This window comes from Vulpes lagopus, chromosome 6 (assembly GCF_018345385.1).
Source record: "Vulpes lagopus strain Blue_001 chromosome 6, ASM1834538v1, whole genome shotgun sequence".
In the NCBI taxonomy this organism is placed as follows: domain Eukaryota; kingdom Metazoa; phylum Chordata; class Mammalia; order Carnivora; family Canidae; genus Vulpes; species Vulpes lagopus.
The window spans coordinates 44,772,749-44,797,887 of NC_054829.1; the positions used below are offsets into that span (position 1 = coordinate 44,772,749).

Consider the following 25,139-nt stretch of genomic DNA (forward strand, 5'->3'; position numbering starts at 1 on the left):
TATATCTTGCCATTTATTAGGCCTTCTTTAATTTCTCTCAGTAGCTTTGTAGTTTTCATTGTAGAGGACTTGCACATCTATTATTACATTTATTCCTAAGTATTTTAATTTGGGGGGCACTATTGTTAATGGAATTTTAATTTCATTTTCCAATTGTTTTCTGCTAGTATATAAAATACAGTCATATACTGCTTCTTAAATTCATTTATTAGTTACAACTTTTTGTTAAGATTTTTTAAAAATCTAAATAATCATGTTACCTACAAATGGAGACAGTTTTGCTCCTTTTCTTCTAATTAAAAAAAATTTTAATCGTAGTATAGGTAATATACAGGGATATATTAGTTTCATGTGTACAATATAGTGATTTAATAATTCCATACATTACTTAGTGCTCATCATTGTTTAAGTGTACTCAAAACTCCTTCACCTAGTTCACTCATACCTCACCCCCCACACTCCCCCTCTGGTAACCATCAGTTTGTTCTCTATAATAGTCTGTTCTCTTTGGTTTCTCTCTCTTTTTTTTTTTTTTTTTGTTTCTTAAATTCTACATATGAGTGAAATCATATAATATTTTGTCTTTCTTTGGCATACTTTACTTAGCATTATACCCTCTAGATCCATCCATGTTGTTGCAAATGGCAAGACTTCTTTCTTTTTATGGGTAAAACACACAATGGAATATATATATATAAAATCTTTTTTTATCCATTCATCAATCATCTTATCCATTCATCAGTTGATGGACTCCTGGGCTAGTTCCATGTCTTGGCTATTATAAATAATGTGATAAACACAGGGTTCATTTATCTTTTCAAATTAGTGTTTTTGTATTCTCTTATATTCTTTGGGTAAATACCCAGTATTCTTTCGTATTCTTTGGGTAAATACCTAGGAGTGGATTATATGGTAGTTCTATTTTTAATTTGAAGAAGCTCCATACTGTTTTCCACAGTGGCTGCACTATTCGCATTCCTACCAATGGCGCACAAGGGTTCTTTTTCTCTGCATCCTTAACAATACTTATTTCTGGGGATCCCTGGGTGGTGCAGTGGTTTGGCGCCTGCCTTTGGCCCAGGGCGCGATCCTGGAGACCCGGGATCGAATCCCACGTTGGGCTCCCGGTATGGAGCCTGCTTCTCCCTCTGCCTGTGTCTCTGCCTCTCTCTCTCTCTCTCTCTCTCTCTGTGTGTGACTATCATAAATAAATAAAGAAAAAAATATTAAAAAAAACAATACTTATTTCTTATGTTTTTGATTTTACCCATTTTGACAGGTGGGAGGTGATATCTCATTGTGGTTTTGTTTTGCATTTCCCTGATGATCAGTGATGTTGAGCATCTTTTCATGTGTATGTTGGCTATCTGTATGTCTTCTTTGGAGAAATGTCTCTATGTATTCTGCCATTTTTAAATTAGATTATTTGTGGGGTTTTTTTTTTGGTGTTATGTCTTTGTGATTTTTAAAAAACATTTTACTTATTTGAGAGAGAAAGAGCATGAGCAGGGAGAGGGGCAGAGGGAGAAGCAGACTCCCTACTCAGCAGGGAGCCTGCCACAGGGCTTGGTTCCAGAACTCTGGATCATGACCTAAGCCAAAAGGCAGATGCTTAACTGACTGAGCCACCAAGGTGCCCCTATCATTATAATTTGTATGTCTTTTTTTTTTTTTTCCTTACCTATTGCAATGGTTAGGCTCTCCAGCATAATGGCTAGGACAAGTGAAGTTACCTTCTTCTTGTCCTAGGGAGTAATCGTTCTTCTTTTTTAAAAAAGCAATCTTCACAAACAATATGGGGCTCAAACTCATGATCCCGAGATCAAGAGTTGCATGCTCTAGACCTAAGCCAGCCAGGTGTGGGAGTAATCTTTTAATCTTCCGTTATTAAGTATAATGTTGGCTGTAGGTTTATTGTGGATGTTTTTTGTTAGATTGAGGAGTTTCTCCTTTTCCCTAGTTTGCTAAAAGTTGAGTTTTAAAAAATCACGGTTGTTGAATTTTGTCAAATTCTTTTCTGTATCTATTGAGATAATATGATTTTCTCCTTTACACTGTCAATAAGGTTTATTAAATTAAATTTGATTTTTAAATGTTAAGCCAATGTTACATTCTAGGGATAAAATTTGGTCAGGATATGTTATCTTTTATGTATATTTTTGGATTTGATTTGCTATGGTATTTTGCATCTATGTTCATGAGAGATATTTGTAGTTATTTTTCATAATTACTTTTTCTGAATTTGATATCATTTAGTCCTCATAGCAACCCTATAGGATAGGCATTACTACCCATTTATGGAGATGGGGCATAGGCACAGCTAGCTGGTAAGTGTTGAGATGCACTCTTTTTTATTTTAAAAGATTTTATTTATTTATTCATGAGAGACAGAGAGAGAGAAAGAGAGAGAGAGAGAGAGAGAGAGAGAGAGAGACAGGCAGAGGAAGAAGCAGGCTCCATGCAAGGAGCCCGATGTGGGACTCGATCCCGGGACTCCAGGATCATGCCCTGGGCTGAAGGCAGTTGCTAAACTGCTGAGCCACCCATCTAGGGGATCCCCCTAGATGCACTCTTAATCACTGTCTCACCATCTCTAACTTGTAATGTTGCTTTAATGTTCTAGGTTGTATCAATTTCTAAAAATATTCCATGTGTTAATAAAAAGAAAGTGTACCCTGTTATTGGAACTTGTATTCAATGAATGATGACTTTTTGTATTCCCTTATATTTTATATACTTAAGTTTTTTATGTTGCTTATATTTTTCAACAGCAGAAATGAAAATGGAATATTCACAACTATGTGGAAATTACACAACACACTCTTGAACAATGGTTGGGTCAAAAAAAAAACAAAAGGGAAATTAGGCAATATCTGAAGATATATAAAAATGATGTTACTTGTAGCATTTTACATATGGCCTGTATTATGTCGAGGTAATTTCCTTTTATTCCTACTTTGTTGAGAGTTTCTATCACAAAAAAATGTTAAATTTTGTCAAATACTTTTCTGTATTTATTGAAAGGATCACATGATGTTATCCTTTATTCTGTTAAGCTGGTGTATCACAGTAATTGATTTTCCTATGTTGGACCATTTTTGCATGCCAGAGATAAATCTTACTTTGTGTATCATCTTTTATTGTAGGATTGGATTCAATTTACTCATATTTTTGCATCTATATTTATTAGGATATTAGCCTCCAGGTTTCTTTTCTTGCATTGTCTTCATCTGGCTTTGGTCTCAGGGTGATGCTGGACCCATAAAATGAGTTAGGAAGTATCCTTTCAATTTTCTTTTGGAAGTGTTTGAGAAAAAATGGTACCAATTCTTCCTTAAAAGTTTGGTGTAATTCTCCAGTGAAATCATCTTAGTCTAAATTTTGCTCTACTGGGAGATTTTTGATTATTGATTCACTCTCCATATCACGTATAGGTCTTTTCATATTTTCTGTTTCTTTATGATTCAGTCTTGGTAAGTTGTGCATTTCCAGAAATCTATCCATTTTGTTGGTGTATACTTGTTCATAGCAGTCTTTTATGATCCTTTTTATTTATGTGGCATCAGTTGTAATGTCTCTTGCTAATTTTCTTTTCTTTTTTTCTTGGTCTAGCTAAGAGTTTGTCAAAGATTTTTAAATCTTTTTAAAAAACTACCTCTTTCATTGACTTTTTCCATTGTTTTTCTATTCTCTATTTCTACTCTGATCTTTGTTATTTCCTTCTTTCTTCTAACTTTGGGCTTAGTTTGTTTTGTTTCATTTTGTAGCTCCTTGAGGTTTAGAGTTAGGCTGCTTATCTCAGATCTTTTTTCTTTGATAATGTAGGCATTTATAGTTACAGACTTCTTAGTACTACTTTTGTTCACATAATTTTTGATATATTTTCCTATGTCACAGGATATTTTATTATTTCCTTCTTTGACCTAATGGCTGTTCAAGAGTGTGTTATTTAATTTCCACATAGCTGTGAATTTTCCAGTTTTAAGTCTCTTATCAATTTCTAGATTAATTTCATTGTGATCAGAAAAGATGCTCAGTATAATTTAAATCTTGTTAATTTAGCTCAGACTTATTTTGTGATTTAATATGTCACCTACCCTGGAGAAAGAACTATATATGGTTCAGAAGAGTGTGTATTCTGTTATTGGGTAAAATGTTCTGTATATGTCTGTTAGGCCCATTTGGTATAAAGTGTTACTTAAGTGCTTTGATCCTTTTTGATCGTCTGCCTGGATATTCTATCCGTTATTGAAAATGGGGTATTGAAGTTTCTATTATGGTATTACTGACTATTTCTTCCTTCAGTTCGGTCAATATTTGCTTTGTATGTTTAGGTCCTTTGAAGTTGAGTATAGATATAATTGTTCTATCTTCCTGGTGGATTGACCCTTTTATTAATATATAATGGCTTTTTTTGCTTATGACAGATTTTGACTAAAAGCCTATTTTGTCTAAGCATAGCCACCACTGCTCTCTTTTGGTTACTATTTGCATGGAATATTTTTTTCTATCTCTTCACTTACTTTCAGTCTATGCATATCCCTAAATCTAAAGTGAGTTTTTTGTAGAGAGTGTAGTTGAGTCTTTTATCTTTTTTAATCCATTTAGCAACTCTAAGTAGTTTGGGGAGTTTAATTCATTTTATTTGTTTATTTATTTGTGTGTGTGTGTGTATGTGTGTGTGGAGCAGGAGAGGGAGAGAATCTCAAGCAGACTTGCTGCTGAGCATGGAGCCCAATACAGGGCTTGATCTCATGATCCTGAGCTGAAATCAAGAGTCCCATACTTAACTGACTGAGCCACCCAGGTGCCCATTATTCGTTTACAGTCAAAGTAATTATTAATAAGGAAGGATTTACTTCTGCAATTTGTTGATATTTTTGTTAGTCTTGTCATTCTTTGTTGCCTTTTCATCACTTGCTGCCCTCTTTTGTGATTTGTTGATTTTTTTTGTATTGGTATGCTTTGATTCCTTTTCCTTTTCCTATTGTATAACTTCTTTATGTTTTTATGTGTGCATGTGTGTGTAGTTACCTTGGAGTGGACAAAAAATATCTAGTAAGTTTGAGGCTGTAATAACTTAGGTTCAATTATATATAAAACTCTGGGATCCCTGGGTGGCGCAGCGGTTTGGCGCCTGCCTTTGGCCCAGGGCGCGATCCTGGAGACCCGGGATTGAATCCCACGTCAGGCTCCCGGTGCATGGAGCCTGCTTCTCCCTCTGCCTGTGTCTCTGCCTCTCTCTCTCTCTCTCTCTGTGACTATCATAAATAAATAAAATCAAAAAAAAATTCTATATAAAACTCTACACTTGGGATCCCTGGGTGGCGCAGTGGTTTGGCGCTTGCCTTTGGCCCGGGGCGCGATCCTGGAGACCCGGGATCGAATCCCACATCGGGCTCCCGGTGCATGGAGCCTGCTTCTCCCTCTGCCTGTGTCTCTGCCTCTCTCTCTCTCTCTCTGTGACTATCATAAATAAATAAATAAAATTAAAAAAAAAAAAAAAATAAAAAAAAAAAAAATAAAACTCTACACTTTAACTTCTCCCCTTTAACATTTTTTTGTTGGCACAATTTGTATCTATTTATTTTGTGTATCTTTTAACATTTTAACTGTTATTTTAATACTATTTTCTTAACATTTATACCGGAATCAAAAGTGATTTAATAAAAAAATAATAAAACAGTATTCTGTATTTGTCTATATATTTATCTTTACCAAGAGTTTCATACTTAAGCTATTGTGATATTTTTTAGCATCTTTTTGTAAGGCAGATCTAGTGGTGATGAACTCCTTCAGCCTTTTTCTGTAAAAGTCATTATTTTCTCACTTTTGAAGGATAGTTTTGCAAAAAAAAATTATTCTTCGTTGGCAGTATTTTTCTTTTGGCACTTAAATTTTTTTTTTATTGGAGTTCAATTTGTCAACATATAGCATATCACCCAGTGCTCATCCCATCAAGTGCCCCCCCTCAGTGCCCATCACTCAGTCACCCCAATCCCCCGCCCACCTCCCTTTCCACTATCCCTTGTTTGTTTCCCAGATTTAGGAGTCTCTCATGTTCTGTCACCCTCACTGATATTTTCACTCATTTTCTCTCCTTTTCCCTTTATTCTTTCACTATTTTTTATATTCCCCAGATGACTGAAACCGTATAATGTTTGTCCTTCTCTGATTGACTTATTTCACTCAGCATAATACCTCCAGTCCCATCCATGTTGAAGCAAATGGTGGGTCTTTTGGCACTTTGAATTAGGTCATCCCACTTTTTTCTGGCCTGTAAGACTGCTGAAAAATCTGCTTATGGTCCTATAGGGATTCCCTTGTATGTGATAAGTCTCTATTTTTCTCTCTGCTTTCAAAAATCATCTTGACTTTTGACAAGTTGATTATAATTGTTCTTGGTGTGAATTTCTTTGGATTCCTCTTTTTAATAATTTTTTGTCTTCTTGGATCTGGATGTCCACTTTCTACCCCAGATTTGGGAAGTTTGCAGCCATTTCTTTGAATAAGCTTTCTGGTCCTTTCTCTCTTCCCCATCTGGGACTCAATGTATATATATTGGTCTGTTTGATAGTGTACCATAAGTCTTTAGCTTTGTTCATTTTTTTCATTCTATTTTCTTTTTGCTCTTCTAAATTATTTCCAGTGACTTGTCTTTGAGTTCATTGATCCTTGCTTCCATTTGATCTAGTCTGCTGATGAACCCCTCAAACGAATTTTTCACATCAGACTTTGTTATTTTCAGCTCCATGACTTGTTTCATATTTTAAAAAATTTTTTTTACTTTATATTTTCTTAAAAATATTTTATTTATTTATTCATGAGAGACAGACAGAGAGGCAGAGACACAAGCAGAGGGAGAAGCAGGCTCCACGCCGGGAGTCCAATGCAGGACTTGATCCTGGGACCTCAGGATCATGCCCTGGGCCAAAGGGAGGTGCCAAATAGCTGAGCCATCCAGGGATCCCTGATACTTTTTAATTTTTAAAAGATTTTTAGGGGATCCCTGGGTGGCTCAGCGGTTTAGCTCTTGCCTTCGGCCCAGGGTGTGATCTTGGAGCCTTGGGATTGACTCCACATCAGGCTTCGTGCATTAAATTTAAATAAAATTTATTTATTTATCCATGAGAGACACAGAGAGACAGAGGCAGAGACCCAGGCAGAGGGAGAAGCAGATTCCATGCAGGGAGCCTGATGCGTGACCTGATCTCGGGACCCCAGGACCACACTCTGGGCCAAAGGCAGGTGCCAAACCGCTAAGCCACCCAGGCGTCTCTCTCTTTCACACTTTTAAAATATTTTCTCTTTTGAAATTCTCATGCTTTGTTGAATTTGTTCATGCTTTTTTCTCTTGACCTCAGCATCTTTATAGCAGTTATTTTGAGTTCTCTATCAAGCAAATCATGTAACACTTTAGGATTTCTGAAGACTTAATCTTGCATTTGGAACATCTTTGCCTGATTATTCATTTTTCTTCACTTTCTCTGTTGGTGTCTATGCAACAGACAAAACAGTCACCTCTTTCAGTCTTCAGAGACTGTCTTTATATAGAAGACTCTCACCATTCAGCTTGTCCAGAGATTCTGGGGGCCACTACCAACTCTTCCTCCCCAAGGCAATAAAGGAAGCTATAGTTCTGGTTTGGTCTGTGCTGAAATTTGGGAGGGGAGCTATATCTCCTACTAGTTCAAATTGCTGTCTTTGTTTTCCTCTAGGTGGTTAGACCACATTGGACCCATCAGAGCTCCAAGGCTGGACAGACAGAAGCTTGACATCTGGGGAATCACTTGGGAAAACTTAGGCTGCTGGATGAATGAACAAACACCTTCCCTCCTCTGAAAAGAAGCTGAGAGCTGGGAGGTCTCTTCTCAGTTATATGGTATTGCACTAGGGTCAGGGACTGGTTTCCTTACTCATTTTGGTGATTGTCATTTTGTTTTCACCTAGGGGACATAAGCCTTTCAATTAGTTTCTGGATTTCTTACAAAGGAGATTTGTGAATTATTGCCAAATTGGTATGTTTGTAGGGGGAAGGAGGGTCCGTGGCATCCTATTCCACCATCTTGCTGATGTCCCTCCTGGTAAGGCTTTTATTTCACCCTTATTGTTGATAGTTTCATTGTGGGTACAATTTCATGTTGCTGGTTTCTCTCTTTCAGCATTTTGATGGTTTCACTGTGTCCTGAATTTTTTTGTTGTTAATGAAATGTCAACACTCAAACTAATTCTCTTCCTTTGTTAGTAATATCTTCTCTGCCTACTTTTTTTTTTTAAAGTTTTAAAATAGATAATATGTTTTTAATTTTACTTGAATTCTAGTATAGTTAATAGTGTTCTATTAGTCTCAGGTGTACAATATAGTGGTTCAGGAATTTTATACATTACTCAGTACTTATCGTGATAAATGTACTCTTAATCCCCTCACCTAGTTCACCCATTCCTTCATGCACTTCCTTCTGGTAACCATTAGTTTTGTATAGTTAAGAATCTGTTTCTTGGTTTGTCTCTTTTTTCCCTTTGTTCATTTGTTTTGTTTCTTAGATTCCACGTTTGAAATCATATGGTATTTGTCTTTCCCAACTTATTTCACTCAGCATTATACCCTCTAGATCCATCCATGTTGCTGCAAATGACAAGATTTGTTTTTTTAATGCTGAATAACATTCTATTTTATATATACACAACATTTTCTTTCTCCATTCACCTATTGAGGGACACGAGCTGTTTCCATGTCTTGGCTATTATAAATAATGTTGCAATAAACATAGGAATGCATATATTTTTTTGAATTAGTATTTTTGTATTGAGTAAATACCCAGTGGTGAAGTTACTGGTTATGACAGTTCTATTTTTAATTTTTTGAGGCATCTACATACTGTTTTCCACAGTTGCTGCACCAGTTTATATTCCCACCAACAGTGCTTAAGGGTTCCTTTTTCTCCACATCCTCACCAACACTTGTTTCTTGTGTTTTTTATTTTAGCCATTCTACTTGTTTAAAAAATATGTTGTCATTGTTATTTTGAAATTTTACTCTCTGTTCACTGTCGTTTAGTCTGTCTTGAATTTTTGGGGCTTTCTTACTGTGAAACTTGGTGTCTTTCCTAAGTTTGGGCAAACTAAGTCATTATTCTTTTGAATAATTTCTCTGAAATTTCAGTTAGATATATATTGGATCTGTTTATTTTCATTCTTCCTTAATCCTTTTTTTCATATTTTTGATTTATTTTCTGGGGTGTATTTGAGGTGATTTTATTCTCAGATATTCATTTTTTTTAAAGATTTTATTTATTTTAGAGAGGGAGCAAGAGAGATGGCACGTGAGCAGGGGGCAAGGCAGAGGGAAAGGGAGAGAAGGCCAAGCAGACTCTGAGCTGCACGTGGAGCCCAATCACATGACACTAAGATCATGACCTGAGTCAAAACCAAGAGTCAGATGTTCAAACTAGGTGCCCCCACTAATTTCTTTTTAATTGTTTAATCTGTTGTTTAACCACTCATTTGTTTTTAATTATATTTTTAATCTAAAAATGATTTATTTCCAAATGTGCCTAGTTAACTTTTAACAATCATGTCAATACTGTTTACTTTAGTTCACATGAATATTTTATACTATGCATTTGATCACTGTAATATCTTTAAACCTTGTAGGTAGATTCTGTAGTGTAATTTTTCACTTTGAGCTTATGTTCTGTGAAATTTTATCTGTCAGGATTCTGTATTTAAATTATAATCAACGAATGATTTGAATTTGCTCCTTCCAGGTTCTTGAGGTTACTACCAAGCCTGGATACCTCTAAACTACATTTTCAGGTTGGGTTTTATTAATTTTTTCCTCCAAGGTCACAGAAGTGGTGTTAATTCAGGCTTAAAACTTTTGTGAGAATAAACTTGTGCATTCTCAGGGAAGACTTTTCTTTCCCAATTTGTACCTCCTTCACCCAAAACCAAGGCAGAGATAAGCACAAAGCCCATCATCAACCTTTGAGAATCTGCTTATTTTTCCTAGCCCATCCACCAAAGATAAATATTTTGAGAATTCTGGGATTAAGTTGGAAGGAACAAAGTCTCTGATTAGACCTCACCATAAGGTATTGCCCTCAATGTCACCTTCTCAGACCCCCAACGCATAAAATTAAAATCCAGGCTTTAAGCCAGCAGGAAGCAGCCAATAACCACTCCTAACCCCAAGACAAACATCTGTGTTACTTTATCATTCTGCATTCACTTCTTGTGTGTGTTTTCTTGCCTCTGAAGAATTTCCTCACTTTCAGCTCATTCATTGAAAAAAATTAAATACTCTGCAGCATTTTAAGGTATCTTTCTGAATCTTTGTTCAGCCAGATGGCCCTGGTTTCTTTTATAAACTAGAAGTTAAGGGTCATATACTGAGAATGAAGAGGGAAGAAAGTTTGCTGGAGAGAGGAAAGGTTTAAAATGGGGGGAAGTAAATTAAAAGTAAAGCACTAATAAAGAGTTGATGGTATCCAGGAAAGTTCATAAGGATGGATCATTTGATAAGATGTTATAACCTTTGGCTATATGGTAGCCTTATATCTGATACATGTTAGTAGTATAACCTTGGACAAATCACCCTGTTTGTATCTATCTATATCATAGGTATTGTGAAGACAAGTGTTATAAAATCCAACACTGAACTAAATCACTATTTCCAGCAAATAACTCACTCATGATGTGAAACTTATTTTACAGACTTCTCTATTTAATAGAATTTGAAGCCAAATTAGCAAAGACCTAATTAAAATGGGCCATTTGCCATGATGTAAAAATAGTATTGCTAAGCAAAACTCAAATATATTCAAGTGGTTTTCATTAGTAATATTTTACCTGCGGTAATCAAAATTAACTTTTATCTAATTAAACCATGATAATCTAAGAGAATCTCAGCAATAGGCAATCTTTTAGGCAGAAAATAAAGATCCCAGGAAGTACACAATAATTTACCTGAAATGTTCATCAAAATCAAGTTAACCCCCAAATTTCAGGTGGCTAAATATTTTTGAGATTTGTCCTTCTCAAGAATGTCATTCGATAATATATTCACCATTGTTCTAGCTGCTATGAGGTAAAAATAAATTATCCTTAAGGAATTTCCATGTTAGGTGGTAAAAACACTCTTGTGAGAAATCGCAGAACATTATAATGATACCTAAGTACATGTCAATTAATCTACATGTAATATTTGACATATCATCAATATTTGGAAGAAGGTATTCATTGTCAGAGACAATGACAGCATCTATGAGCGTAAGAGTTAAGATTCTGAATTTAATTTTCCTAGTTGTTTTGGCATCATGATTAAATCACCATATTTATTCCAATCAACCAACTGGCATTCATGTTACAAAACTGTAAGAAAAAATGTCAATGTGGGCCTTGACGATGAACTCATTGATTTTGGCATATATAACAATACTCCAACTCTCATCTTAAGCCTTTTTACTTCTTCCAGTAGTACATAGCATCAATTTTCTCACATAATCTGTTTTAAAGACTTAAGCCTTCCCTGGTAAAAGTACAGGAGTGTAAACCTTTCTCTGGTAAAGTACACGTTCTATTGATCATGCCAGAAAAAGTTCAGTAGGTGTTTTTAGATTACTGTATAGTGGGTTTTGTTGTCCACCTCCCCCCCCACCGCTGCCCCCCCAAGTATCTGTTCTAGGAGATTGAGAAGTCTAATTATTTAGAAGGGCTACTTCTCCTTATCTCAATTCCACTCAAGTGTAGTCAACAAAAGTAAGTGATTTAGGCAGTCTTAACTCTTTGAAAACTTAAGGAGTTTTAGAAGAACCACCAAAATGCATTCAAAGTGTAATGGTTGTTTTTCTAACTTTATTTTTATTCTGCTCCATAGTTCTTTGTAACTAAGTCCTTAAAGTTAGAATGTTTCTAATCTTGAGAAATGCATGCAAGAAACGCTTAAAAGAGGCCAAAAGCAAATTGAAATTGGTATTTAATGATAGATAGTAAATACAGAGTGATTTAGCAATCAAGAAGCACAACTATTCAAAACAGATATAGGGCCTTTTAGTAAAAAAAAAAAAACAAACAAAAAAACCAAAAAACCAAAAAATCAAGTGTCAGTTTTGTTATTTCTCACCAGATTCTTCCTACATACTTCTATAATACCAAGAACTTACTGAAAAAAGCTTCATTAAATCAGATCAATAGAAAGTATACTTCCAGTTACTTGGAATTTGTATAAAAATTTGAGTTCAAATATTCTTTTAAATACAGATTCTTCTGGATTTTTTCTAATGAATAGGGAAATGATTTCTGGTCAAGATATCTCTCTTTAAACATTTGAAAATTTGTTCTTTTAAGTACAGTTATGAATTTTAAAATTGTTAATTTGATTATAAAAAGACGAGCATAGACAATCTACACTCTTTTTAGGAGACACTACAAAAGGAAAATGCTTTAGTCTATCGTCTTTCCAAATTATATTTTCTAGGTTTATTGAGTTTTATTGTTTTTTGAAAAACTACATCACACAAAAGATTCATTTAATAGGAAGACTTTAAGACATTTAAGTTCTTCTCTTGGAATACCAGCAACTAAAATATGAAAACCTAATCTGGGTATCATGTAGTTTATCCTGTAGAAGCATACTTTTAGAATTTTTAGCTTAACTAAGGATGCTTTTTCTATTGTGATAGTTTCTAGCCACTTTATAATTACCTCAGGGTGAGAGGATGACTGGGAGAGGGCACAAGGGCACCAGAAATTATGTTTATCTTAATCCAGGGGATGATAACATGAGTGTATGTATATGTAAAATTTCATAGCTGCATCCTTAAGATTTATGCTCTCTATGGCATATGTTATATTTCCAAAAAAAGTAAAAAAGAGTGTTTAGCTACTTTATGAAATGGTATTTTACAAGGCATCATTAATATGATTTTACAAGTCAAAATGTATAGGGAAAAACAAATTATCTGATGCTTATGACATAAGGATTGCTAGCACTTTCAGGTAAATTATATCTGAAGCTAGAGTTACAGCTTCAGTAATAAGAGGTCACTGGTATTCTATCAAAAATGGTGTCAGGAAGAATACAATGTATCAATTTAACTAGGAAGGACAGAAATGTTATAACAGCCTAAACAACAACTAGAAGATGAGAGCATCATCAAATAAGTGACGTGACTATGGCATGATTATTTGATTTATGATTACCCGTGTTTTTTATTTTTGCTTTTCACTGGGTTTTGTCATTGTATTGCTTGGACTTCCAAAGGATGGGGAAGGAAAAGAATTCAAGTTAAATTAGTTTTGTTACTTATTTTCAAGTATTGTTTTTAATGTGGTAAAAAGCTGAAGTTATGACTGTAATTTTAAAATTATGCATCCTACTTTCCATCTATTATGGGAGAAAAGAGTTGTTTACACAGGAAATATAAACAATCTGCCTCAAATGTTTTTTTACTTTTGCTCAGAACTATGTTAATTCTCATCACCTCCAAAAGCCTTTGAGAGGATTAGCTGCATAGACCAATATTGCTCTATATTAGTCAGTATTAAGCATATGATGTCACCTTGTTTCCTCCCCTCCTCAGCTTTTTTTTTTTTTGGTGGGGGAGGGGGAAGGGAGAGTTTTGGGCAATTCTCAAAATTCGGTGGCTTAAATACCACCAGCTGACACACATGATTGACAACCTTACACTCTCAAACCTGTTTGAAATGGGTCAAATACCTAAGCGCTGCAGAACAATGCAATCCAGCCAGCAATTCCCCATAAAAGAGAAAGGGGGTGTGATTAGGTTCTAGCTATTAAGCAAGTTATTGCAAAAACAGTTTGGTGGTTTGTTTCTGCAATAGTCACAGGTTAAGCTAGTATTTTCTATCTTAATTAGCTCCAAAAAAAAAAAACCCACTAGGCTGTAAGAGGTAGGATAAATAGCTAAAGCTTGGAGCAAGTGGGGCAAACATTAAGAGCTTTATGGAGGTCTTTATACTGACCCTCGGCTTTGGTTATTGATCATTAACCCTGCTGGGGAACTATCGAACGGAATCTGTGTGAGGCTTATCGAGCCACAGGAAAGGAGATGCAGGAGGGAATATAAGCTTCTAATAAAAGAAACGCAGCAACAATAGCAGAGGAACAGCTCTGCCTGGTGACGTAATGGCTGGCAGCAGTCCAGCTTCAGCAGAGCTGCTGCTACCTCAGCATCCAACCTCTCTCAACACAGTTCAGCTTCAGCAGAGCTACCGGGGCTGCTACTTCTTGCGATGCCACTTTGTTGCTGCCACCAACACCTTACCTTGGAGGGCCAAGACACCGAACAAAGGGTTGTCCTGTTGTAAGTTGTCAGAACCCACAGTCTCACTCACCCAACCCCGCCAGCCTCTCAAAAACCGAGTCAATCTACCGCTTAAGTTTAGGGCGAGCATACGCGCGCACACTCCAGGCGTGCCTCAGTTTCCCCAAGCTGCTCTCAGGTCCGCCTCACTAGCCGGCCCCCTCCCCCCCCCGCCCCCTTCCCGGTCCTCAGCCCGAGTTGATCGCGGCAGCCCCGCTCACCCGCCCGGCCCCGCTTGCCGGTCCTCCCGCCTTACCTCCGCCAGGTAGAGGTTGAGGAGACAGAGCGTGGAGAACTGGAGACAGGAGGGGAAGCAGTAGAGCAGCCAGTGGGGGAAGAAGTGCAGGTGAGCGGGCGGCCGGAGCAGGGGCAGGGAGCCGCTGAGCGAGAAGGCGGCGGAGAAGAGGGTGGTCCTGAGCGCTGCCCACAGGAGACAGAGGAAGAGGCAGAGGCTCTGGTAACTCAGCCGCCGCTCCCGGTACAGGAGCAGCCGCCACAGCTGCAGGTAGGCAAAGGCGAAGAGCGCGGCGTAGAGCAGGGCGTGCAGGATGCTCAGCGCCAACTGCACCGAGCCCGGCACCGCGGCGCCTGAGGCAGCAGCGACGGCGCCTCCGCCTCCGCCTCCGCCCCCGGGCGTCGAGGGCTCGCGGCCGGCCGCCGGACCCGGCACGGACACCCTCATGAGGGGGCTGGGGGCCGGACGAGAGAGCGCGGGAAGGAAGGGGCCGGACTCGGAGCCGCCGTCGAGGGGGAGAAAGGTTTCCCCCTTACCCCCCACCCACCCCAACCTCCGACCCCAGGAAGCGCCGTGACAGGACCCGGAGCCCCGCGCAGAGCAGCCGCGGCTCCCCGGACCCCGCCTCCTCTCCCCGCCCCCCCCGGGGGTCTCGGCTCCTCCTGCTGCGGCTCGGCTCGGTAGCTGCAAAAAACAACTCTCGGCTGGAGACAATCAGCTGAGAAACCCGAGCATTTGAGGCGCTCGCTCCGCACCGTGGGCTCGCGCCGATTGGCCCGGGCGGGCACGCCCCCTGCGCGCCGCGCTCGGAAGGCCACGGGCCACGGGACCTGTCGCTCGCAGGCTCCCGGATCTGATTGGACAGCCGCTTTCCTCACTTTCTCCCTCCCCTTCACTTCCCACCCACACTGCCGATTGGCCCAGCAACTGCACGGCCCGCTCGCGCCGGCGGGAGGACTCGGTGGTCGCCCGTCAGCTGGGGCGGCTCTCGCTCCGCCCCCTGCGCTTCCCATTGGCTGGAGAGGCCGCACGTAGGGAGCACGAGGAGAAGGCGGAGCCTCGGGGTTGTTTTTTCGCTCGGCAGGCCGACCCCACTGCGCGGTGGTGGCCGCAGGCGCGGGGGGCGGGAGTGCTGCGCCCTGGTAGGTAAGCGCGGCTGCTCGCCGCTACCCTCCGGCGGGACTCGGCCCCGCCTTCTGCTTCTCCTTCGCGAGGCGGGAACCGTCGGCCGCGGCAACCTTCTGGCTTCCTCTGACTAGATCTTGCCCGCAGGTCTTGGGCAGGTAGGTGGCCGCGCGGGTCCTTCAGCCGAGGGGCTGTGGTTTCTGCCTGCAGGGATGGAGATTCAGCCTGGTGGCTGTGCCCCGCCAGTGAACTCTGGAGTTTGGGTTAAAAGGGGCCTCACCTGCATCCTTCAGAGGGGCATTTTGCTTTCTTCTTCTTCTTCTCCCCGCCCCCCCCCCCCCCCCCCCCAGCCTGAGAGGGCGAGAAAAACGTGAGGGAGAGAGGATGGAGAAGGATGAACTGACATCTTAAGCAAAAATCTTCCTTCGGGAAATATCTCTTAGAGGACGAGGCGGTATTAGGATGAGATGGATGTCCAGATGAGATGTAAAGAGGAGGAATGTGGGTCTTTGAAACTTAGAATTTGGAAGGATGCTCTGGGCGTAAGTTTAGGGAAAAAAGAACTGTAGGTCTGAGGAATGTCTAGGGAGAAAGACGCAGAACAGTTTGTACTCCTTAAATTCCACATGTATTCCTTCAAGCCTTGGTCCTGTATTTGGTGGATGGTGGCGCCCTTCTTGGGGCTCCGAGAGGTACAAAACAAATGCTATATTATGTTATTGCTGTAAATAAGTGAGGAATAGATCTTCCAGCGTGTATGGGCTGAAGGCATTTGCTGATTTGTTTCCTTTTTAGTGTTTGGTAATAAAATGAGCGAAGTAATGAAAAATGATGAGAAAACCATCTGTGTTCTTAGAATGAGTGGCACATCACAAAGTCCGTATCCTTTTGAAAGATACTGCTACAGTTACTGGTGCAACCAAGACAGCCTTCCCTAACTTGCCATCCTTTGCCTAATGCTTTGTGTAGGAAGAGTTTTGCTGTCTTTTTTCCTAGCTCAGTGATCCAGAGGGAACTTTAAAGTCTACTCTGTACTCCAGATTCTGGGACAATGGTCCCCCTGTCAGATACTGGTGTGTTTTGGGTTCTTTACAGGTATACTGACAAAATGTGTTGTTTAGGCCTGGCACAGTTCCGTGGATCTCTCAGATGAAACGTTCAGCTGAGCAGGTTGTACAGTGCAGCCTAGAGCAGGGAACAACTTTCTGAAAGAAGTTCATGGCTCTGATCCAACATTAACAAAGAAGAATCACATTTTTTTTTTTTGAAATTTATGAGATTTACCTCATAGATTTTTAGAGAATGTGGTTAGGGCAGTACACAGTTCTTTTTGAAAAGGGATGGAGTGAGTGCTCGTGGCAGCAGTGAGTTAAAGTGAGTTAAGCAGTTATGTGCTTAAGCATGAACTCAGAGTTCTGTGATTTTTGGCACTCATCAAAATCAGGGGAACCTCCTGTTCCCTGACATGCCTATTTTTGTATCTTCCGTAATGATGAGGTACTTGTTTCATTTCACGAATAGATTTTTACCATGAACTGGTTTTTCTTTTTCTTCTATATTCTCTACTCATAGTAAACAACATCTGGAGAGTATCCATACTAGTTTTAGGTCTTTGCTTGTGAAATTTTTCATTTCAGAGCAAGTCTAGATAGCTATCTCTCTTCCCCTTCTTTTTTTGAGGGGTGCACGAGGGATGCAGATAGAGGATTTTGCTCCAATTGCCTTGAAGGGGCTTTGAAGTAGAGAGATGTTGACTCCTTTTATTGCCTCCATCCAGTCTTAAATGATAAACTTTGATGATATCTAATCAACATTTTATTTGAAACTGGTTCAGTGAGCAGGTTTTCTCCAGTAGCAGCATTAAACTGTAAGCTAATTTTTGCCAGAATGTTCTTACAGGACGTTTGTAAGCCCCATTTGTTGCAAAATATGAAATGTGCCTTTTCCCAGAGAACGATGCCCACAGAGTTTGGTATAATTGCTTAATGTTTACAGTTGTTCATTTCCTCTTTTTTCTTGAGAGGGAAAACTTTTAGTTTTGCGGTTAATTGTAAGGGAAATTTAAGTCTATAAAGAGGAAACTAACCAAGGTCTTCTAGAAAAGCTTGCTGCTTGGTATTCTAAAATTTGAAATGTGTCCAAATGCACAGTGGTTGAATATTGTTCTAGGAGGGTACATTACTCTAGCACACTGGTCTTCCAAACATTTAAAAGTAGAAGAGCTGTTTGCCAAGTGATATTATAAATAGGACCCAAGCCCCAAATGAGATGGTTCTAACTGTAGAGAGTTACCGGCTGCTCCAGCTGTGGAACACATGAAGGCAGATCCTTCCCTCTCCCCTCACTAGCAGGAAGATGAATGTTTTTCTGTTGAAATTCTTTCTCCTCATTGCCCTCTGGGGACCCTCAGTATTTTGGTGCTGAACAAAATTTGGTTGCCTTTATTTATTTATTTGTTTATTTTTTTAAGTAGGCTCCCCACGGGGCATGGAGCCTAATGTAGGGCCAAACTCACAACCCTGACATCAAGACCTGAGCTGAGATCAAGAGTCGGACACTTAACCAACTAAGCCACCCAGGTGCTCCAGAATTTTGTTGCATTTTATTTAGTCTTTATTTGCAAGCTTTAACTCTTTTTGTACTATAGCCTCATTGTTCCAATTCCCAGTGTTTGTCACCCTCTTGTATTTGCCCTTAGTTAAATGTCACACATCTTTTCCAATTTTTTTTTTTTTTAAGTAGTCTCCATACCAAGCATGGAGCCCAATGTGGAGCTTAAACTCATTACCCTGAGATCAAGACCTAAGATCAAGAGTCAGATATTTAACTGACTGAGCTACCCTCAGTTGGTGCCCCTACCAACTATTTTTTTTTAAGATTTTATTTATTCATGAGAAACACACACACAGAGAGAGGCAGAGACATAGGCAGAGAGAGAAGCTCTCTACAGGGAGAGCAGGCTCCTCTACAGGGAGCCTGCTGCAGGACTGGATCCTTCCTGGGATCACTACCTGAGCCAAAGGCAGATACTCAAGCACTGGGCCACCGAGGCGCCCTGCCCCTATCAACTTTTAAATGAACTGTGCAGGCATTCTTGTTTAGAGTTTAGGGATAAGGCAAAAGTTACATCTTGCATACCAACTCTATTAGTGCTGACAAGAAGCATTATACCAACAAGTTGAGAGCCCTCTCCAGGCTCAGTATGAGTCTGCATGTAGTTGGGTGATGTATGTGTGTAGTATTGGAAGACATTTGCCTATGACTTCCCTATTTTGGTGTCGGCACCTGTTGTGGTTATAGTCAGTTGCATTTGCAAGAGTTCTCTTCCCTTTTAGAATTGTCCTACAGTGAAATTGAGTCAGTTTCCTGTTAATTCTTTGATATTTAGTGTTTTGAAAATCCAGTATATGTATTTATGTTCAAGTCACTCTCCTCTTGGCTGTTATTAAAACCAGTAAGGCTAGGCTGGGTTATACTATAATAACAACCCCGAAACTTCAAGAGGTTTAACACAACAATGTTTAATTTATGTTCACTCTTGATTAGCCGGGAGTTTTTCCCCATGTTGTTCTTTTTCTGAGACTTGGTTCAACAGAGAAGGCGTTATTTTGAGTGTTATCATTCATCACAGCAGAAGGGAAGTGTGTTGCGAGGCATGAAAATATGTCGACTTTGAAAACTCCTGGAAGTAACATGTGTCACCACACATTTCATTGTCATGAAATGTCAAGTCAGTCAAGTCATGGCTATACCTAATTCAAGGAAGTGGGGAAGTACAATTTTAACAGGTGTGGAGAACTAGAAACATTTAAACAGTCCACCCTTTTTGTGAACCGATACTCTCCTTCTTGCATGTAGTTCATTGTTGGCCCTTCCCAGTAGACATAACCCCCAAATCTCATCCAGTCACTGTGTCTGACTCAAAGTCCAGGATTTCTGACTAATGTCCAGTAGTGCTAATCTCTTATCAGTATGGACATTATAAGTTGTCTCCCACCCCCAGTTGAATACATAGAGTAGTGTAGGGACAAATAACTATAATAAGTGTACCCATTTGGAGAGGGGAAGAATGGAAGACTATACACAGACTCTAGTCTGTAGGAGTTTTGAAATCTCACTGGGCAGGTATTGCTAGGGCTCGTGTTCTGTTCACTGTGTTCTGTAGGTCAGTGCTTCTCAAACTGTCTGTCATGAATGACCAGATATTGTTTTTTTTTTTAATGATTCAAAATCTAAATTTGAATTTCGTTAGATACAGTAAAAATGAATTATAATAAAAATGGAATGAAAACACGTAACAAATGATAAACCCAATTAAAAAATTTTTAGATTCGACAGAAAATTACAATGTAAAATGAGCTATAATAGATTTTTGACATTTACACTCAATTTCTGTATTTATCTGATTATTTTGGATCAGTAACAAACAGTTCGTATTCTGGCACATGCCCTAGGGCATAGTTCTCCATGGTCCTTGGCATTACTCTGCAAGACGTCCTTCCATGTTTATTATCCTTGGCCACACCTGAAGTTGGCTTTGGAGAATATGGCTGAGCAGTTTTGTCACCTTGCTTCCTACTGATAGAAGGGTGGGGTCTAAAGGACTGTTTAAGTTTTAAACAGTTAGTCTCTTGGATGGCAGTGGTCCTTTGAGTACCTTTCTTTGAACTCCTTATTAAACATAACCAACAGCGACTATCATTCGGTGCCTCACCTTCTGTCTACAAGCCTCTTCTATTAGGGCCATAAATAAGTTCATTAGCCGTACCACACTGGGGTAACTGCTCATTACAAATTCATGAGGTATATGTCACCTTCAAATGATTGTAGTCAACAGTTTTACCAAATGTTTTGTCACTCCTTAATGTGGATTGCCAAACTCCAGTCTGTCCTGATTAAGTTCTTGCTCCATGGCTTCTGAGCCAGTATTTTGGGGTTCTTGTTAAGGTGGCACCTCATTCTAGTTTGTATACTAGTGAAGGTAAACTAGATTATGCTGCCATAATAAGCCCTCAAATCTCAGTGGCTTATGACAAAAAGATGGATTTCCTCTCATGTTACATGCTCCTTGCATATCAGACTGGTGTATGTCTTCCATTCTCTGTGTTGTGCTCATTCTAGGAATAGCCACCAGCTGAGCAATTTTAATGCCTGTGTGAGAAGAAAATACGGCCTGCCCTACCACATGCTAGCTGATAAACTGTTGTCTGAGAGAGACATGCCATTTTTGCTAACATTTTATTGGCCACAGTAAGTCACCTGGCAGCCACAATTAATTTACTACAAGTGGGAGGTAGGAAGTTAAGTATAATCCTGCCTTCCACAGCAGAACTGGAACTATATAAACCCCATACCAATGAACTACTACTATACCAAAGTACCAAGGTCACATTTCTCCCAAGGTACTCATCTCTTTGTTGAGATTTAGATTTTGAATCATTAAGTATTGTTTTTTATTCTATTTTCTACTTACCAGAGGGAAAAAAAATCACCAAGTACCTTCTGTATATTTGTTTTTACCCTGTTCTGACTGGTGTTCTCATTCTCCACCCTTTCCCACTTATACTTCCCTTCTCTTTTAGGGATTTTATTTATTTATTTGACAGAGAGAGAGGTGGGGAGAGAGAGAGAGCAAGCAAGCAAGCAAGCAAGCATAAGCAGAAGGAGCAGCAAAGGGAGAGGGAGAAGTAGGTTCCCTGAGGAGAAGGGAGCCTGATGTGGGGCTTGATCCCAGGACCTTGGGATCATGACCTTGGCCGAAGGCAGATGCTTAACTGACTGAGCCATCCAGACGCCCCTGAAAATATTTTTATATGGACAACATGTCTCTAGGCAAATGCATTTTATTTTTCATGCATGTGAAATGAACATTCTTCTGTGGCCCTACAGGGATAGGTTGGGTTAATATGAGTAGAAGCTATGGAAAATTTGATTACATACAAATAATAACTTTAATTTTTATTTATATTTGTAATTCCAGTGTAGTTAACATACAATGTTGTATTACTTTCAGGTGTATGATACAATGATTCAGCAATTCCATATATTACTCAGTGCTCATCAAGAGAAATGTACCCTGTTATTTTTAAGATTTATTTATTTGAGAGAGCGACAAAGAGAGAGTGTACACTCAAGCTTGGGGAGGGGCAGAGAGGAAGAATCCTTAAGCAGATTCCCTGCTTAACATGGAGCCCATTGCAAGGCTCAATCCCAGGATCCTGCGATCACAACCAGAGCCAAAACTAAGTTACAGTGAACCATCCAGGTGCCCCAAGAGAAGTGTACTCTTAATTCTTAATCCCTTTCATCTGTCTCACCTATCCCCCTCAACCCACTTTTCCTCTGGTAACCCTCTATAGTTAAGAGGGTGTTTTTTGCTTTCTCTCTCTTTTCCTTTGTTCATTTGTTTTGTTTCTTAAATTCCATATTTGATTGAAATCATATGGTATTTGTCTTTCTCTGATTTATTTCACTTAACATTATACCCTCTAGATCTATCATTGTTGCAAATGGCAAGATTTCATTCTTTTTATGGCTGAATAATATTTCATTGCATATATACTATGTCTTATTTATCCTTGTATCTAGTGATGGACACTTAAGGCTGCTTCCATAATTTGGCTATTGCAAATAATTCTGCAAAAAACAAAAGTGTGTATAAAAATCCTTTTGAATTAGTGTTTTTGTATTCTTTGGGTAAATACTCAGTAGTGTAATTACTGGATCACAACATAGTTATATTTTTAATTTTGGGGGGAACTTCCATACTGTTTTTTTTTAAAGACTTTATTTACTCATGAGAGAGAGAGAGAGGGAGAGAGAGAGAGAGAGAGAGAGAGAGAGAGAGAAAATGAGGCAGAGGGAGAAGCAGGCTTCCTGCAGGGAACCCGATGTGGGACTTGATCCCAGGACTCCAGGATCACACCCTGGGCTGAAGGCAGGTGCTAAACTGCTGAGCCACCCAGGGATCCCCTCCATACTGTTTTCCATGGTGGCTGTATCACTTTGCATTCCCACCAACAGTGCATGAGGGTTCCTTTTTCTCCACATTCTTGTCAAAACTTGTTTCTTAAGCTTTTGATTTTAGCTATTCTGACAGGTGTGAGGTGATATCTCCTTGTGGTTTTGATTTGCATTTCTCTGATGATGAGTGATGTTGAGCATATTTTGAAGTGTCTCTCGGCCATCTGTATGTCCTCTTTGGAGAAATATGTATTCATGTCTTCTACCTGTTTTTAAATTGGATACATGCTTTTTTGATGTTAAGTTCTTTATACGGTTTGGATACTAACACTTCTTCAGATACGTCATTTGCAAATATCTTCTCCCATTTAGTAGATTGTCTTTTAGCTTTGTTGGTTGTTTCCTCTGCTGTGCAGAGCTTTTTATTTTGATGTAGTCCAAATAGAATGACTTTAATTTTAAATAAAAGTGAAAAGGTACACTATTTAAAGAGTCAGATGGTTCTATATAAAATTTCAGAAGTCCTCTTGGTATCCTCCTCTTGCAATTTCTTATTCCTTAGAGGCAATTATTTCACTTGCTCCCTTTTTCTTTTGGTATTGATCTTCCTATTTCTAATATACTTGGCTTTTGGTTTTGTGAAGGTGAAGATTTAGCTCTTTTCCCACTCTGACTGTGTGTTCCCTTATTTTCTGCCTCTCCATCCTCTGAACTGTGGTTGTCTTGAATTTGGTTAAATCATTATTCAGTGTTTATTTTATTACAACCGTGCAAATTCTATTTCTGGCTGACCCATGCAATCTTCTCTACCTTATGTAATTCCTTAGATAATCAAATTTATCAAAGATGGAACAAACTGCACAGGTTATAGTTACTAATAAGTTCCTATCCCTGAAAGTATGTATGTAAGAATAGTCATCAACATCTCTAATTTCAAATGCATAGTACTTTCACATCTATAATTTCATTTGTCCAATGAGATAAGTGTGGGAAAGTATTGTAGCACTGAATATGCAGTTAGACTTTTTGCTGCTACAAAACCCATCATATGGTAAAAGAATCATATGTTAACCCTACTGTCCAATTCAGTGTTAAATAATTGAATTGTAACCAGAAGCCCAAAGTTATATTTATACTGGAATTGTTCAAATGCACTTTTATTTAAAAAGTTTATCTTTTCATTACGTTTTAGCTATTTTATATAGTAACAAATGTTACATGGTTATTCCCTTAGCCTCAGGATGCATGCATTTCCCATCCTACCTCCTAATAAAGAAAATATTGAATGACCTATTTTAAACCATTCCCAATAATATAAAGTGGCTATAAAATACACTGGTTTAAAATGGCTATAATGTGTAATCAGTGTTAATGTTGAGGATACCCCTTAATTATATCATTAAGATTACTTTTTTATATATACTCACAGTCCTCACTCATTCTACTTGAGTTTTTGAACTCTTGGTTCATTATTAACTATCAATGGCACATTTGTTCACTGATATAAAATAGCTCTAATAAAAAAGTGCTAAGAAGTAATTAATGAGTAAGTAGTTCCTTTTTAAGGAATACCTGCTTCTTGAGAGATGTTATATGCTTACTGATAAGATTAAGAGTGAAATAAATGTCCAATTTAGTACAATTTTTCCCTTAATTTTTTATTCTTTTATCATTTTAATCTTTACTGAGAAAGTCTATCCTCTCCTTAGGAGTAATTTTTAGCTATTTTTTTGTTTTTTGTTTTGTGATTGTGATCTTTTGTTTGAAAGATAGGGGTTCTATTTAAAATTTTTAAAAATAGAAATTCTTACCTATGCTGGTATGTATGTCTTTACCTTCTAGAATTATGATATATTTATACTAACTTTCCCCAACTATCTTCTTTTAAACTTAGGTAGTATAGATCATCAGTAGAAAAACTTCCTGAAAGAAGAAATTGTTTAAGAGAAATTTGAAAGTAGCAAAACAGAAGACAAGGAATTGACAACAGATGCAGAGGACAGCATGGAAGTAAGTACAGCATGAAAGAAGATGAGAGGAGGATATCTAAAACAGATCTGAGTTCAGAAGATAGAGGTGAATTAAAATATGGTTTGATAAAGATACTTGAATTTCTAAGCTGCATAAATAAGTCTAAGTCATGTATTAAAAGTATATTTAGAAGGAATGTTCTTAAGTAGTTTTAATAACTATCTTCTAGGGAATTTAAAGTAAAAAGGATGTAAACATGGTAGACATAGATTTTGGATGTCTCACTCCCCTGTTAATGGTATTAAATAACTACTTGAGTATTGATTGTAAATCTGTTCTAGGTAGAGAAAGTTAAAATGCCCAGTTTAAAACAAGAATTGAATAATGTTTGAGAATTAATTTTAGAACCCTTAAAAATGACAATTAACATACTCTAGTAAATATCTTTTAAACTTAAGTATTTCGTATCGCACTTTCTAGATATCCTTCATGTCTTTTGCAAGTATCAAAAATCAATA

At 38.5% G+C, this 25,139-nt stretch overlaps 2 protein-coding genes across 5 annotated transcripts in view; one reads left to right on the forward strand and one right to left on the reverse strand.

The window, feature by feature from the left end:
* The window catches only part of GPR137C (G protein-coupled receptor 137C), a 66,591-nt gene extending 51,303 nt beyond the window's left edge, over positions 1 to 15,288 (reverse strand). The window contains exon 1 of the mRNA XM_041757919.1: positions 14,584 to 15,288. Within this exon, the coding sequence (XP_041613853.1) occupies positions 14,584 to 15,009 (426 nt within the window). The 5' untranslated portion in view covers positions 15,010 to 15,288. The remainder of the gene's footprint in view (positions 1 to 14,583) is intronic.
* A 307-nt stretch (positions 15,289 to 15,595) lies between these two features.
* The window catches only part of TXNDC16 (thioredoxin domain containing 16), a 134,709-nt gene continuing 125,165 nt past the window's right edge, over positions 15,596 to 25,139 (forward strand). For 3 of the 4 annotated variants that reach the window (XM_041759406.1, XM_041759404.1, XM_041759408.1), the window contains exons 1-2: positions 15,597 to 15,845; positions 24,545 to 24,660. Coding sequence is in view for 3 of the 4 variants with exons in the window: in XM_041759404.1 (XP_041615338.1) it covers positions 24,641 to 24,660 (20 nt within the window). In the remaining variant the exon portion in view is untranslated. Of the gene's footprint in view, positions 15,846 to 24,544; positions 24,661 to 25,139 lie in introns of all 4 variants that reach the window. The other variant, XM_041759405.1, reaches the window with a different exon arrangement.